Raw genomic sequence first — 17311 nt, 5'->3', positions numbered from 1 at the left:
ACTTGGAAAACAACAACAGAAAAAGGCTCAGAAAAATTAACTTCAGATGAAGTTAATGGAACAGTGTTTAAAAAAAAATGGCCCTCTCACACTCCAGCTGTGAGGATACCTAAAAGACACCCTCCAAGACCCCAAACCGGGCTCAGACCTGGAGGAGAAGAGAGCAAGCACCAATGCTTTGGTGAGCAGAAACAAACTGGCCAGTGGTAGCTTCTGCAACTGGGCCAGAAATAATCATCTGATCAATGCCCAGTGCATGGGGCCAGGCTGCAGGACTGCTGGGAATCCCTCCCCTTTCTGCTCTGGAGCTCTTACTTTACTCATCCATAAAATGAGGGTAATAGTAGCTAATTGGCAGGCAATGCGGAATAATTAACCCTTGAGATGTTTCAAGTCCTCGACTGAAAATACCCTGACAGAATCCAAACCACTTCTGGGTGGACTGAACTCCAAAGGTGGCAGGGATTCATTTGTCTTATCACAGCATCACTTGTTTTTTTCCCCTAAATAAGCCCTATTTCTGAGCGCCATCTCGTGCTGGCTCCATGAAACAGAGTCCCTGTTGTCCCTGCAGAGCATCAGCCACACCGGAGCAGTGTGAGCCAGCATCTCCCAGCTTTTCCCATAGAACTCGCGCTTTCCCAGTGATTTGCCACGACTGGAAACTCCCCCATAACCATTTCACTTTTTCTCACCACAATGATTGCTACAGGACAGAACTTTCTTCTATGGGGGGATGTTTATATGGGGCTGGCTGAGCCCTTTCTGACTGGGAGAGTGTGGTCCCCAAAAGCCTGACCTGTGTAAGGGATAAAGCAGGGATAAAACAGGAGATGAAGTACCTTGAAGGGAATCAGCAGAGGAGCAGTGGCTAACCAGCAGTTGTTAGAGGCCCGAGATCTCTGTGCTCAGCCCCTGTTGTGGCGAGTGTCCCCAGCCGTGACCGCATATAAATCAAGGAATCATTAGCAAGGCATGGATCTAGTGATTACACTGCCCTGCTCACCCTGGAGGACTCAAGGGCTTTTACAAATCTGAAATTAGCCCTGAGGTTCATTCCTCCTTCCCATGCACGTCAGGGCTGCAAACTCCAAATCCCAGCTGGGGACTTCTATTACCTCCCCAGTGCTTGTCCTGCAAGAGGGCAGGGTGGTGACATGGCTGGAGACTTTGAAATAATCCCCATCAGGAACTTTTCCAGGCCCTCTCAAACACATTTGCAAGGCAGAGGTGAGATGAAGTCTCCCTCCTGTGGCAATGCTGACAGATTGGCACTTTGCAGCTGTGCCTTGGGGCATTGTCAACTGGTGTGAAAACTGCCCTTTTGGAGCAATCGATGTCTGGACAAAAGGGAATTCTTGCCTATGGCCCCATCATGGAGCTGGGTGCATGTAACCTCTCACCTGTGACAGAGGCATTTTGAAGGTTTTTCAGGATTAAGTGGCTTTGTGGGCATGTTTGGAGGGGTCTGAGGTGTTCTCATTGCTCTGGGGTTGGGCAGTGTGGGTCAGTAAGGTGACAAATGGGGAGCAGAGCTCTCTGCACCCCACAACCGGCTCTCTCCCCCATTTCAGGCCCTTTCTCCCCTCCCTCTGCAGGAGTGCCAGCTTCTCCCAGGCCACAAGGTCTGCCTTCTTCATGCGGAGCGACACGGCGGTGCAGAAGCTCTCGCAGGGCAACGGGCACTGCATGAACGGCGTTGGTGGGCAGCTACACGGCTTTTACAGCCTGCCAAAACCCAGCCGGCACAACTCGGAGTTCAGGGACAGTGCCTACGACCTCCCACGCTCCTTTGGTTCCTACACCCACCCCAAGTCGAGCCTCACCAGCTCCGAAACTGATAATGAGGAGGTCTACACCTACAAGACTCCCAACAACACCCTATGCAAGGAGTTTGGGGAGCTCTCCACGGACTCCTATGACATCCCTGCCACCCCACTCTCCATCTACCAGATCCCCAGGACATTTACACTGGACAAGAACCACAATGCTCTGGCTGTGGCCGCCAGCGACTCACCCGCTGCACCACCCCCACGGCCCCCGAAACCTGGGCAGACAGAGCCACGGTGGGGCAGCCCACCCCAGCGGCCCCAGCCTGGTGAAAATTTAGGTCTCATCCCCATGGCAGCCACCATTCCCCGGAGAAACACGCTGCCAGCAGTGGAGAACAGCAGACTGCACCGAGGTGAATTTCAGGGTGGGGAGCTGAGGGTGGCTTTGTGCTATCCAGCAGCCTTGGGCAGTTCAGTCCCACTGGGTTGTGGTAGGGCTGGGGTGCTGGTGGCATCAGCCAGGGGGTTGAACACAGAGAAGCTCTCCCCAGCCAGGATCTGGCCCTGTATTTTGTATTCAGCAGGTGTGGAGAGACACCGGCAGAGTTCTGCCCACCAGAGCTGCTCAGCTGGCTCTTGGCTGTGTTGTACCTTGAACCAAAACCCTACACCTGCTTGCTTATGCAGCCCTTCACCAGATTTTGGTGATTTCAGCCATTTTTAGCTTGCCTTTACTTCAATTCGTAACCAGGTTTATCAGAATGTACTTCAGCCTGGAGCTGTCTTGGTTTTCCTCACCAAGGTGGGTGAGCAAAACCTTGGTTCTGCACACCACCTTGGTTTTACACATCTCCAAAACCCAACCCATCCCCAGTGCAGCAGAGCCACCACTGCCATTAGCCATGGGTTGGCTGTAGGTGAACATGCCCTTTCCAAACCTGGTGCCTAGGATGAGATAGTTGCAAAATAACTTAGAAAAGGTGGCTGGAGAGAAAATACTCTGTAAATTATACACACAGCTCTCTGAAATGCTTCTTCCATCTCCTCCTACCTAAATGCCCACACTTAGGCTGAGATCAGACCTATGCCCAGCAGTAGATAGACTAGGCTACGATCTTAGCACCCATCCTCCCCTTACTGGAGGCTGCCAGCCTTTACATTTTCAGAGCAAGCTCTAACAGAGCTCCCCCTTAACCCAGTTTTGTCACCATGATCTGCCTTATCTGACACCTTTACCCCTGGGATTTTGCAGCACTTTGACAGAACAAAGTTAAGTCTGCACAGCACGTGCAGTTGTGCTGATGCATCAGAGAGATGCTAATTGGGAAGGAGCATAGCAGAGAGCCTGTGACAAGCTAAAGACCATGTCTTCTCAGCAGCATCTCAATCAGCAAGAACAGATACTGCCCTCCCAGTGCCTGGATTTTGTTTTCAGGGAGCCCTTTTTATTAGCAGTTGTGGTGGGACACGTGCATTTGTGGTTGTGTTGCAGCTTCTTCTTGCGAGACGTACGAGTACCCCCAGCACGGGGGCAGCAGTGCTGTGCAGTCAGTCGAGTCCATGAACGATGGCTACAACTCCTACCTGGTGAGTTAGCCTTGGTGTGGGCCACCACACTACAGGCACCACTTGCACCTTACAGATTCAGAGAGAGGTTGGTTCCAGGCTGGACCTCACAGCCCAGTCCTGCTGAGCTAAGTCAAGAAGGGGCCCATTAATGGTTTCAGTTAAAATCATGGTGGCCTGCAGAGAACAGATGGAGTGACAGAGCCACCTAACCCATAACCATGTGCAGAGCTTTGCTTCCACACAGTGTATTTGCCTGCAGCTTTGGCCCAAAAAAAACCTGCCCAGGAGTTTGACTTCTTCCTGAAAGCCTGGGATGCTGCTGAGCTAAATTTTGACACGCTGCCAGAACAGCCTCTTTTGTGCACTTTCTAAGATTTCCTGAGCTGGAAATCACATTAAAGCATTTCATTTCATATTACATTTTAGTCATGGGCAGAGCCCAGGGAAGGAAGACTTTCCAGGTTAAGCATGCTTCTTCAGCTCACTCTGATCATGAGAAGATGCTCAGGTCTGAGTGATGAAGACCTTTCTGAAAACTCAGGATGTTGCAATGTCTTGGAAACAAAGGAGGTAGACCCTCTCACTGCAAACTGATGGCCAAGGAGGGGACAGATCATCCCTTCTCTCTGTGCTTAGATTTTAGAGTGAGTCTCCCCTCAGATGTTGTTTGGCTATGACGAGATGAAGGGTTTGCAGTGGGATGGGGTTGAGCAGTGCCTGATGTTCACAACGCATCCTCCCACTTGTCCCCCAGCAGGCCAAGGCGGCCGTGGCCCGCTCCCACAGTACTGACTCCGAGGACAACTACGTCCCCATGAACCCTGGTTCCTCGCCCCTAATCCACGCTGAGAAAGCCAACGACAATGCCCAAAATCTCTACATCCCCATGAGCCCTGGGCCTCATCACTTTGACCTGGTGGGGTTGTCCTCAGCCACCCTTCCTGTGCATAAAGGAGGAGCCGTGGCTCAGTGCCACAGACGGCTGAGTGAAATCCAGCCCCCACCAGTCAACCGCAACCTCAAACCCGACCGGAAAGGTAAGAATGGTTGGTTTTGCACAAATCTTTCCAGGAATCCTTCTAGTCTCTTAACACTTCAGACTACATCTGTAAGTTGTGTCCAGTCGTAGGTGGGATGCGCTTTGCTACGTCCAGTACAGTAAGACCTTCAGATGTCCCCCATCCCCCTTCCTGTTTCAGGAGCTCTATAATGCACATGTAGCTTTCAGGGTGCTTGAACAGCCCATCTCAAACCCTTCCAGGCCTTTACAGGAGATGCATATCACAGGCAGGATTTCACCCCCTTGGCCTGCATCCCTCCCTGTGCTCCACCCCAAAATCTCAATGTTGTATTCTGATGACACAAGTTTTTCCTACTGTTTTCTACTGGCTGGATCCAGGCAGGTCTTCCTTTGGGGCTTTGCTGATATCCTCCAAATCTCTCCCCAGTCCATTGTCTGACAGGTGGCCAAGGAGATCTTGAGGAGGAGGGCTCCATCTTAAAGGTGTCAACACCTAACCCCATGAACACTGTTCAAAGGCTGGGGTTGGAGCGTAGCACTCTTCCATCTAATGAACCATCCAGGATGAGAAGAGCTTTCACGTTACCTTGCAGATATCCTTTCCCATTCCCTATGGGAAAACACTCCAGACGGCAGCAGCTCAGGCCTTGCAGAGCCTGGTCTTGTTCCCACCTAGTGTGGTATGACAGATCTCTAAGGAATGGTTTTGGGATTTGGGCATTTTTAGCAGATCTCCATTCCTTTGGAGGCACATTCCCCTTTTGGGACCACCCATCCAGTTTGGGGCTGTGGGGCAGAGGGAGAAATTCACTGTTTTCTCCCAGTTCTGGCGTAAATGATTTTGGTTCGGTGTATTTGTCATCAGTAGGGAGGGCTGGGGGGCTGATTAGTAGAATGGGAAGTAACCAACCATAGGTTGGAGACACTCTCATGCCAGTCATAGAGGCTGGATTATAGGAACATGCTGCCTCTGAATAAAGTCTTTTCTCCTCCCCAGCAAAGCCATCACCACTGGACCTGAGGAACAACACTGTCATCGATGAGCTTCCCTTCAAATCGCCAGTCACAAAATCCTGGTCCAGGCCAACGTGAGTAATGGCTGGGGGATGAATTCTTGCTTTGCTCCAACAGCAGCTCTCTGGTCTCATTCTCACTGGTGTCCACATGTAGCCATGCTGTCAGCTCTGCCATGGATTAAATATTCCCCACATCACAGCTGGTGGCAGGAGGATAAATTCGTTTAGGTTGGGATTTCGCATGAAAGCCCAGCATGTGGCTAACAAGCTAATTAAGATCCCTTGAAGACATTTCCTGTTTCTGGGATCTGACAACTCCTGGAGAGCTGTGGCTCTGACCTGGGACCTGTGGTCCACCATGATTCATGATGCATCTGAGCCAGACCAACTCAGCCACACTGTGTGGGGGGCATGATTTCACATCCAAGCTATCCCCCCCAAAACCCCACTGTAGTCTCAATGCACAGGGTGACTCTCAGGGTCTGAGCAAGCCGTGTTTTGATTGCCTTGAAAGCAAAGCCTAGCCTGAAGGAAGTCTGCGAAATTAAACCAAAGCACTTCAGAGCTATGTCTGCCAGCCAAAAATAACAGGATTCGCACAGTTCCAGCTCTGCTACTAATTCATGGTCTGTTGTCCACTAAAAGGCAGAAGCAAAGCTTGGCTGCTATGACTCCTCTAATAAATTGGATTGTGTGGAGACTGACTGCAGGGCATGAGCGCTGTGTGCTGAAATCACTGCGCTGGGAAGCAGCGAGCAGGGTTTGATTGACAAGAGGTCCGACCCTGGAGAAGCTAATGGATTTTTCCCCTATCAGCTAATCATATGACCCTGCTTTACTGAAAGGCAACAAATAGCTTTTTAAGACACGCGATTTAATGCCAGAAGCTTATCTCATTATTTTGTTCGGTATAATTAGATTTGGCCAATTGAAAGCAAGACAATTCCTCAGAGGATTTGTTTTCCAGCAAAAAATTTGGATAGAGCCCTGTACAGTAAACAAATCCTGTAGCTGTGGTGAGGCTGGAGGTGAGAGGCTTCACCAAGGCTGCCCTTGCATCCTCCACAATTAAATGTTTCCTGTGAGATGAAAGAGTTCATAGAATCTGATTTGTGTAGATGAGAGCAGGAGAGTTACAGGTACATGGCAAACAAGGTGTTACTAAAAGATTCTAGAAAGAAAAAACTGAGGAGACCAAACCCAGTGATTTCCAACCCATGGAAAGGACAGGTTGGAGAATCTCAATGCCACCAGCTCTTCTTCCTGCCCAGATTGGAGCATGGTGATGGTCGCAGGCATCAGGAGCTGCCCTCTCCCATCCCGTCTTGGCAAAGGACAAGCTGGACCTGCAGCCATCAGTAACACATCCCCCTTTGTTCTTGCAGGCAGACCTTCAACGCCGGCTCTCTGCAGTACTGTCGCCCTGTCTCCTCCCAGAGCATCACCAGCACTGACTCGGGAGACAGTGAGGAGAACTATGTGGCGATGGTAAGGGCCCCACAGCTCAGATAGATGGTCCTGGCAGGACAGATACTCTCCCCAGCTCTGCAGACACATTCCTAGCTCATGACATGGAAGTGCTTAGATAGCACTGTGTGGAGTACATCCTTATGTGCATCCCTACATGCACAAAACAGGGTGTTTCCTTCTGAAAACGTGTCTCATTGGAGTTTTAAATGTGTATGAGACCAGAAACATGTATCGCCTACTTTGCCAGGAATTAAGAGGGGATAAAAATTTATGCAGACTGTCAGGGTGTATTTTCCTAATTAAAGTTGATTTTTTTTCAGACTTTTTTTCCCCTAATAGCTGCTGACATCATGTTTCTGTGGGAGCAGGGGATATCAGAGCAGCAGCAGGGAGCGGCACTGCTTACAGGGAGGGGATTTTGTCTCTTTTGGTGAAGCTACTGACTTGAAGCATATTTTTGAGGCTGTGTAACTAATGGGGTAGAGGAAATCTGTGCTCTGTTTAGCATGGTTGTGATTAGTGAAGATCCCAGAGCTGGCCTGGCCTCACTGAGGTGTGGTCCCTGGGACATGCTAAAGCCCACGTCTGTTGTTAGGCATGTGAATAAAATCAGCACAAAGGCGGCAGAGCTGCTCTGATACATGAAATCAAGAGCATGAGCTTGAAATACTTGTTAGTACAATATACCACATTTATAGTATCCCAGCAGTTCTGCACATCCTTGTCCCAGAGGCAGGTGAGCCAATACTCAGGCCCTTTTAAAGGTGCCTCCAATGTGTTTCATTTCTGGATTTGTGTTAATTTCCTTTTTTCTCTCTTCCTTCCCATTTTAATCCTTATTATCTCTCCTGTCTCTTCCCTGCATTAGCAAAACCCCATTTCTGCTTCTCCTGTTCCTAGTGGTACCAACAGCCCAGCGCCTAAAAAGAGTTCGGGGAGTGTGGATTACCTGGCCCTGGACTTCCAGCCAAGCTCACCAGGGCCACACAGGAAGGTACAGGGGATTTTATAAACTTCTGATTGAAAATGATGCATTTTTAAGGGGTTTATGCACATTGGCAACAGCATGGTCCAAAGCCCCAGACTGTCGTCCCATGAGTCTCTGATGCTCAGAGGGCTGGAGCACCTCTGCTATGGAGACGAGCTGAGACAGGTGGGATTGTTCAGCCTGGAGAAGAGAAGGTTCCAAGGAGACCTTAGAGCACCTTCTAGTGCCTAAAGGGGCTACTAGAGAGCTGGAGAGGGACATTTTACACAGGCATGGAGTGACACTACAAGGGGTAGTGGCTTCAAACTGACAGAGGGCAGGTTTAGATTGGATATTAGGAAGAAATTTACTATGAGGGGAGTGAGGCACTTGAATAGACTGCGCAAAGAAGCTTTGGCTGCCACATCCTTGCAAGTCTTCAAGGCCAGGGTGGATGGGTCTTAGAGCAACCTGTGGAAGTGGAAGGTGTCCCTGCCCATGCCATGGTTGAAATGAGACAATCTTTAAGGTCCCTTCCAACCCAAACCATTCTATGACCCGCTGCTCTACTTACTCTAGCTCAGACTCAGTCTGTCTTGCATGTCTGCAGCTTTGCTGGAAGTGTCACCAGAAGCATGGATGTGCAGGGTTTGGGGATGCTGATGAGACCACAAATTCAGCTGGGGACTATATACTGAAAAGCTGTCAGGAGGTATCCCAAGAAGTATCAGAATTGGCTTTTTCCTCCTTCAGGTCAACAACAGGTCCTCCAAAACCAGACTTGGATTTTGCACCTGAAAGGTGAAGGACAAGGGTTGTATAAACCTTTGTGGCAAACACTTGTGAGTTGGCCTCACTTTCTCAAACACCGCCTTGTTTCCTAGGCAAAGCATCCCACTGGTTAGGTCCTTTAATTATTTAACAGTTATCCCTTGATGGTTTCTTTCTGCCCAGAAATATTTCTGCAAGTATCACCCATTTAAAGTATATCCCGTTCTTGAAAAGTGCTTTTAGATCATTAAAAAGCATTATCTGGCTCCAATTACAAGCAGATGGAGGTCCTCTGAAATGCTTGTAGAAGCAGAAAAAACTCCAGGACTCCAGAAGCTATGGTAAAAAGTATCTCCTTGTTCCTCAACACATCTCCTGGGTGACTCTGCAAATATATCTATCGTTTTGGGGATGAAAATGAGCTAGTGTCATAGGTGGGTGGAGTCAGCACAGCTAGAAGGGATGGAGCTGGGATTTTTATTTGTATCTCCAAGAGTTCTGGAGTTCTTTACAGGAAAATGAGCAAGATGCAAGGCTGAACTCACAATATCACAATTAGAGAGCACAATTACAACCAAACATCTGTGTCCCAAAGTTTGTGAGAAGGTAGAGACCCACATGCTGTTCCTATGCTCTCAGCAAGAGGCAGAGCAGATTGAAATCCTTCATCCAAGTCTCTTTGGGAGGCTAGAAGGGAGGGTGTTGAGCTGTGGAGTCTGCAAGAAAGCGGGAATGGTGCTGGTGGACTTGTGGCAGCCACGGTGCTGCTGCAGAAAGGAGCGAGAGGGAAGAGCAGGGAGCTGATGAGTGACCAGACGGTGCGCTGTTTCTCCTCCCCACAGCCCTCCACCTCGTCGGTCGCCTCAGATGAGAAGGTTGATTACGTGCAAGTGGACAAGGAGAAGACGCAGGCGCTGCAGAGCACCATGCAGGAGTGGACTGATGTGCGGCAGTCCTCGGAGCCTGCCAAGAGCACGAAGCAGTAGTGCCTGGGGCAGGCAGCGAAACAGGCAAATGTCCTGTTGGTTTTCCCCAGCTGCAGCCCCGCTGGGCTGCCAGATCCACTTGGGCTGGATTTCTAAGACTTGTCTGTGGAGGGGAGGGGGTGTCATTGTTTTTTTTCTCTTAAAACAAAACTTAATTTCAGGGGAAGACTTGGCAGATACTGTTTGCCAGTGATAAAGACCAACTATGTTCGGTGGCTAGGTTTGTTCTTTAGCTGCTGGATGCACTTATCCAGGAACTTTGACTTAGCAATACCAGGTTTCACCCTACACATCCTTTGCTTACAGCTATTAAAGCCACCTTGTACGTGCTAACACTGCATCATCTCTCCCCATCTTCTTCCATACTGTACCCCAAACCACGCCACACAGGTTTGCAGCATCTCCCATAGGATATCATTCCCCAGGTCTGATTCTCAACTCCTTATGGTTGTCCTCTCCTCCCAGTCCCAAAACTGAGCAAGGACCATTCCTTTTGAAATCACTTTTGTTGTCCCGTCTCTTGTAAATAATATACTCAAAACCTCTGAGGGCTGTTCTCCTCCTGGCTGGACAGCCCCCGTGGTTTTGGTTGGGGTTGTTACCCTTCCGGAGCTTGACAAGCATCCACACCATCCTGAGCTGAGTGAGGAGCCCAGGACTTGCCCCATTGTACACACACATAAATGCCAGCACATGCTCACATGAGTTTATTGGGGTGTCTTCTGTTTATATTCCCATCTCAAAGTCAGTGGGCAGGAGAGATGGGCTTTGGAAGGGGCTGGAGGGATTGGCTTTGGAAGGTAGAATATAAGCACTGACCCACTGCCTATCTGAAACCAATTCCTGTGAATCTGACCCTAAAAACCAAAATTTGCCTTTTATGGCACCAAAAGAAGCCCGTAGAGTGAGAGTCCTACATCGTGGCCATCGTGAGAAGCTCCGTGGTTGAGTATGAGGTGGGCATGGAGGCTCTGGAGACTTTGTGTATGTGGACTGGCATAAGGATGAGTGACAAGAAGGGAGTGGAAGGCTGCTGCGAGGACTGGGGGAAGGCAGGTGCTGTACTGCAGAGGTTGGTCTTGGGTGAGGAAGTCTGGTGGAATGTCTCTTGGAAGAAAGAAGAGGAGTAATTGAAATGTTGGTTGATGGTGAGGTCATAGGCTTGGGAAGAGGCTGGTCAGGAGAGTAAGGGCAAGGAGTTTCAGTATGAGCTTTAATGTAGCATTGTGGTTGGTTTGTGGAGGGTGCAAAAGGATGCTGAACTGTTTTCCCCTCATCTTCAGCAATGTCTCTTCAACACAGAAGTGGGGCTTGCTGACATTAATGACCCTAGGCTCTAATTATGGGTGGGAGTCTGCTGTTGTCCCTTGCCGGCTTCCTTAACACATCCAGGCCTTGGGATCACTTCCCAGACAGCTGCTGAGTACAGAGAGAAGGACGAGAGAGTTTAATGCAGAGATAATAATTCATGATCTCATGAAAACAGGAAGAACTAATGATTGCCATGGAGCAGCCTGATTGCCAGACAGCAAGCGCTGACACGAATAAACAGGCTGACCACAAACCAAGAGCCAAATGAAGGAGACATTAGAAAGATTAGGTAATAATATTTATTAAAGAGCTGGAGCTATTCTTTCTGCAAGCTGAACCCCTCCCAATGCCATGGGCTCTGTGTTCCACCAACACCACCAAGTTGTATTGATTATTAATGCTTAAGCATTAACACATTTGTTTAATCTTGGTCTGAGTTTGGAAAGGGCCAGATGTGACCCACATGGGGATGGGATACCAGTCCCTTAAGGGCTGTGTGCTGCTGTGTGCTGGTAAAATAATCTTGGACTTCCAACGCCATTTTGTATTTTCTTCTTGCATGCCATGAAAGGGAAGGATGTTAATGGAAAAGCTCTGGCAACCCTATTAAGACATTGAAGTGTTGGACTTTAACAGAACCAGTGAAGAAAATAGCCTAATGTTTATGCTAAAAATAGTAATTACTAGAAGGGGAAAAAAACCCAAAGCCCCAGAGGGGAAGATTTAGCACAGTCAGATTCTTTCCATAAGTCGGGGGTGTGTTACAGCCTGCCAGGGCCATTGCCCCCTGCTGGGGGCTTGCACACTTGCCTGGTGAGATGACGAAATGAAGACAAGAATGCAGTACTTCATACTTCTATTGCCCCTTTCATCTCTTCATCTCAGGGGAGGCTAAACATTGGGCCTGATCCAGAGCCCACTGAAGTGTGCATTCACCCAGCTGGGAGAGAGCTCCCCATCCCCACAAAAAAGAATGTCACTCAACTGGGAAGCTGATTTTTTCCTATTTCTTCTTAAGCTGTTAGCTTTAGTGGCTTGAGAAAGAACACAGTGGGTTTGAATGCAATTTGCTGAGTGGGTACCCTGTGCTTCTGCACTGGGACTAGGTGCATCCAGTGCCCACTCCCACAGTTAACCCAAGGTGTTAATTAAGACTGGAAAAGCCTTTTGTGGTACTGGAGAAACTAGTCCTTTTTTTCCACTTTTCACAAATATCTTTGTTCATGGGGCAAGCATGGGCATGGGATAGCTCTTTTCCCAGGCTCAGACACTGTGTTTTGATAATTTGCTCTCATGAGCATCCCCAGTAACTGGTCCATTGCAATTAGCACACCAAGGACCAAAGCAGCCCAAAAGTAGCTACTTACCAACTGCTGGTTGCTGCTCCCTCTCTGCTTTGCAGTGGAGTCTGTGTTTTCACCGAAACAGATACATTCCTCTATCTTTTCCCCTGCAAAGCACCAAGCAAACAACACCACCAAACTAAGGAGAAGCTCACAGACTCTGTGCCATATAGACATGACTGTATCAACCCCTCCTGAAAGCATTAAGTAATCAATGGCTTCAGTGGAAATAGTCACCCATGACGACTGCCAAGCTGATTACAGCAGTCCCTGGTGATTAATGTTTGTGCAGTATTTAGTCTTAAACCATATTGAAAAGCAGCTGCTTTAATTACACAGACTGCCAAGAACTTTGTCCTGAAGGCATTGAGTTTATCACATCCACTTTATACTTGAATTCTCAAGTATGACAGACTCCTTTGTTAGAAATAGTTATTTAAGGAAACTGAGAACATTGCAAATTATTCATTTTAATTGCAATTAAACTGGCTTGAGCCTTCACATCAGAGCCTGCTCTACAGCTCTATGGTTTGATTTAGAAAAGGGATGTGCTTGCACGTGTGTGTGCGCGCATGGAGAAGGGTTGTCTGTGGGACAAGCATCATGACCTCAATATTTAGTTTTATGAAGCACCAGGTCCATGGCTCAAAGCTTTCCCCAAGCTTGAAAATGACTAAGCAGCTGGTTTTAAAGGCAAAAGTCTCCAAAAGTGTGTATCCCTTGCTGTGAGTGTGCAAGTGCTGCTCACCGTTCCTCTGTCTGGTGAGATGTGTGAGCTGCCTTGGAGCTGACTTGCTCTGAACTGGCATTTGAGTGTTCAATGGGAAATACATTTCCAGCTCTAAATGGGTGCCAGGCTTAGGCTTAGTCTCAAGTTGGCAAAAGAAAATAATGTGTGAGCGCAGACTGTGCCAGGGCAAAGCTGAGGGTCTGGCAGACAGGGCCAAATGCAGAATTGGAACCAAAAGGTAGGGAAGGCTTGGCTTGTCTGGGGGCTAACTGGGATGGATTTGAACTCTGGGCCACCAGCCACTGGCAAGGGTGAGATAGGACCCATGAGGTTGGGACAAGAGAAGGCAGGGGAGTTTGCCAGTAAGGTTTGGGTCTTGGTCCTCACCATGTGCTCCTTTGGCCTGAGTCTCGATATGCAGAGATTTGTGGGTTGTGGAATGCTCAGTAAAGTCATGCACTGGTGGGAGGGGAGTTTCCACCACTCTTGGGCATTTCACCTTCAAGGGGGTCATCCTGCCTGACAATGTGAGGCCTGTGGTCTGGCATTGCGGGATCCTTGGTCCATTCCCTGAGCTCTGAGCTGGGCAGGAGAAACCCTACAAGAAATGTGTGGGGACGAGGACGTGCTGGAAGACACTTTGCTGAGGGGCTCCTGTGAGCTGTTCATGGGACAGCAGTGCCATGGTTTCACAGGGTTGTCCCGTGAGGTTCATCCTTGGAGCTTTTCAAGACCAGTCTAGGTCAACCCCATAGCTGGCCCTGCTTGGAGCATCTCTTCCACACTGAGACCCTGTGCTGCCGGGGTTGAGTGGAGACTCCTCCATGTGAGGGAAGGGGCCCAAGGGGTTGCTTAGAGCCCTGTAACATCCAAAACAGGGACAGGGCCACTTCTCTGGCCATGAAGCCAAGTGGCAAGGCACAAAGCTCAACCCCTAGGTTCATACTCCCCAGTGAGAGGACCTAATCCATACTGGGCCATCCCTTGCACCTGAGAGAGGGCTGGCTGGCCCAGCACAAGTCATCCAGGACACGGACACACAGTTATAGCAACTGGGAGACAGCTTGAACCTGTAAATTTGTTAGGCTAGATCCAGAGCTCTCAGCAGCCCCATGCCACCTGCACACCCTGGCATACCAGGAAGAGTTGGCTTGTTTTGGCTATCCAATGATCATGGCTCCTTAGGGGGGCAGGGTACAGCCATGTCCAGGTCTTACAGAAGATGTTAAAATAGTTCCCAGATCCTGTCTGATCTTTCTGGCCTAGGAGGCAAGTAAAAGGATGGTTTTCTCAAGTCATGCTTGCATTGTGTTAGTGTTTTCCCACCTGGTGATGTTAAAGTTCCGTTCCATGTAAAAGCTGACACCCACACTGTGTGTCCCATTGGAGGGATGCTGTCTAGATGAGAGGGAGGCAGTGGGGCTGTGATTATGGAGAAGTCCTAGCTGTAACAGGAGGGGGAAGAGCAAAGCCTAACCCTGGCACCAGCCAGAGAACACACAAGGCCATCAAAGAGCCATCAAGAAAATCAGTCCAGCATCAAATCACAAGAGCCAATAAGCCAATGTAGGGGCCTCTGATGAGTCTGAATGCCTCTCTTTGCCCAACCTTCCCACGTGTACACAATGATCTTGCAGCTGTTAATGAGGCTCTTGCAGGTCGAGGCGTGCACCTTTTGATCATGATTCCTCCTTGGCCTGGAGCAGTTCATCCCTCCATCAGCCTGTCCTTAATGTCTTATCATTGTAGCCACAATTTCATCTCTTTGTTCACAACTCCTAGTGTTGTACTGTTGATCAGGTTGCTTATTTAGGGTTTACTCTGGGGAAGAGTTGATATGTAGCAAGGTGTCACAATACAGCTGTCCCCTGCCAGCCCACGGCCAGCTGGCCCTGGCACGTGGTGTTCAAGTTTTAACACCAGCCAGTAACATCTGAAACAGAAGCTGGGCCACATGGCTCCATCTCTTTAGCTAAAAAAGCTTCTCAACAGACTTGCTCCCAATCAGCAGGCTCTTCATTTTTGATATAGCCCATTGCTAGCATATAATGGGTTCATTTCTAGGCCAGTGGGTTCACTATATGGGAGAGGTTTGCCCCAAGACCAGGAGATAAGAAACCATCATTTTTATTGTCAGTCTCTGGGTGACACCACACTGTATCTTCATGTGGGATGAGAGGGTTCACGTGAACTCTGCATCCTGCTTTTTCTCCGGCTTGTAAAATGAAGGTTTTTAGTACTTATTTCCCCACCTCACAGCTGTGTCATGAGGTGTAATTAATTGCCATCTAGTAGTGCAAAGAGCTGTTTTGAGTCTGCAGGCAATGGCTGGGCAGCATGTGGTGCTTACCCTGTTGTCACGCCCAGCATCATACATGGCACTGCACATCCCGCTCAGCAAAACTCATTAAAAACCCCTTCGTCCTTAATTACCAAGGTGGAAAAAAACTTGGCAGGATTTTCTCCTTAATGAGGGGGGTGGGGGAAATGCCATTTGCACAGTTTTCAGCGTTCTGCTGCCACATCGACCCTGAAAATACCACGTTTTTTTTGAGAGCAGTTTGGACATGGTGGTTGAACCACGTTGCAGAGAGGGGAAGGGAGCAGGACCCTGGCTCCACGGGGAGCCTGTCGATGAATCCCGTAGGGTTAGGACCAAACCTTTAGAGTAGTTATGTCCCACTCAACCCAGCCCTTGGCAAAGTCAACATGTCCCCACTGACTTTGGGCATCATTGTGTGGGATCAGACCCAGATTAGGGTAGTTTTCTCCATTTGTTTCTTAACCTGCTGCGAGGAGGGGTCAGAGCCCCGGCTGTGAAGCTGTTGCACCAGCAGCCGATGCGCAGGGATGTTTTGTGTGTTTCAAAGCCTATGACTGTTCTTAAAGAGGAGTATTTTTAATTTTTTGATTTCCATTTGTAGAAGGAAGGACAAGAGTAATCTGTGGCAAACTGTACAGTATGTGTCTTCTTGTGGTGTCACTGTTTGAATGGTTATTAAGTTTTCAAATCACTGTGGACAGCTAATCACTTAAGTTATTAATTTATTCTTTGGGGGGTTGTTGTTTGGTTTTTTTTAAAGTAATTTGAAACAATTATTTATCCTGTAAATCGGTCTTGAGTGAAGCCTAGATAATACTTTTTTTGCTGTTAATAAACATGGTACATGCCTGATGTGAAGGTGATCTCATTTTTAAGTACTGTATATGCAACAGAAAAGCAACAGGAAAATAAAACAATGATAATAAAAAGACATCTCTCCCTGGTGATTCCCAGCATGGATGCAGAGCAAGGGAAAAAGGGGGAAATTAATGAGCAGATCAAGTTTGATTATGTAGCACCTTTAAAGCTTTCAGAGCATCTTCTCAGCATGTTACCAAGTGTCTCCTACAGCTTCAAATGTCCTGTATGGGTAACAAGGGCCTTTAGGATGTAGCTAGGCTTTTTCCTGATACCAGAACCCAAGCCACGTATTTTTCAATGCTAAATTGAACTTCATACCCTGTATCTGTGCTCTGCTGTGTGCAGGGTGAGGACAAATGCTGCCTTCCTCACCCATCAGCAGCTCAGCACCTGTGAGCCTTAGCTCAGGACACCAAATCACCCAGAGAACCTCAGCACAAGGACAAATCTTTTTCTCCAGAGTTGAAGTTCAACCCTCCCTTTAAGACTTTTTTTTTTTAAACAAAAAAAACACAACCGGGAAAATACACCTCCCTAGGCACAGGTCCTGTTTTAGACAAGAGTAGCATCATCTCACATCTGCAGCACACATGGAAACCCAAACCAAGAGCTGAGGACTCCCCTATGGGCTCTCCTTGACCCGAGGCATGTGTGACAGACAAAATGAGCCATACTTTCACATATAATATAGCATATACTTTATCAATATGCCATATGCAAAGATCACTGGCATTACTAACACTAGTATTAATATAGTATATACTACAATTGGTGTAGCACAGATAGCAGTACACCAAACTCATACTATACTAGACTTCTGTAAGGCCTTTAATATGGTCCCTTATGACATTCTTAACCTCTGAATTGGAGAGATACTGGTTTGATGGAGGGATGGACCATTAGATGGATAAGGAATTGGCTATATGGCCACACTGGAAGAGCTACAGTCAACAACTCTGTCCAAACCAGCAATGAGTAGTGTTCCTCAAAGATCTGTATTGGGACCAATACTATTTAATATCTTCATCAAGGACTTAGTAGGATTGTCTGAGTCCAAAAGGGAAGTCCAATCCTAATAATTACAGGAAATTAACAGGGACTAAATCAGTCAACCTCATTACACCACTGACACTCTCCAGACTGCCATCCATGCTGAGAACTGCGTGCTGCT

General features: G+C 48.3%; 1 protein-coding gene and 1 long non-coding RNA gene across 4 annotated transcripts in view; one reads left to right on the top strand and one right to left on the bottom strand.

Annotated features, from left to right (window-relative positions):
* LOC108447072 overlaps positions 1 to 9442 on the bottom strand; it is a 12304-nt gene extending 2862 nt beyond the window's left edge. The window contains exon 1 of the long non-coding RNA XR_001862458.1: positions 8390 to 9442. This is a non-coding gene — a long non-coding RNA (uncharacterized LOC108447072). The remainder of the gene's footprint in view (positions 1 to 8389) is intronic.
* GAB2 (GRB2 associated binding protein 2) overlaps positions 1 to 16137 on the top strand; it is a 40732-nt gene extending 24595 nt beyond the window's left edge. Inside the window, exons 3-9 of one of the 3 annotated variants that reach the window (XM_008634915.2) lie at positions 1599 to 2185; positions 3265 to 3359; positions 4096 to 4378; positions 5360 to 5450; positions 6764 to 6866; positions 7717 to 7842; positions 9429 to 16137. In XM_008634915.2, coding sequence (XP_008633137.1) covers positions 1599 to 2185; positions 3265 to 3359; positions 4096 to 4378; positions 5360 to 5450; positions 6764 to 6866; positions 7717 to 7842; positions 9429 to 9572 — 1429 coding nt within the window. In that variant the 3' untranslated portion in view covers positions 9573 to 16137. Of the gene's footprint in view, positions 1 to 1574; positions 2186 to 3264; positions 3360 to 4095; positions 4379 to 5359; positions 5451 to 6763; positions 6867 to 7716; positions 7843 to 9428 lie in introns of all 3 variants that reach the window. The other 2 variants (XM_017735897.1, XM_017735896.1) reach the window with 2 other exon arrangements.
* Positions 16138 to 17311: the final 1174 nt, after the last annotated feature.

This window comes from Corvus brachyrhynchos, unplaced genomic scaffold (genome assembly GCF_000691975.1).
Source record: "Corvus brachyrhynchos isolate BGI_N302 unplaced genomic scaffold, ASM69197v1 scaffold44, whole genome shotgun sequence".
In the NCBI taxonomy this organism is placed as follows: Eukaryota; Metazoa; Chordata; class Aves; order Passeriformes; family Corvidae; genus Corvus; species Corvus brachyrhynchos.
This window is presented reverse-complemented; position numbering and strand designations above follow the sequence as displayed.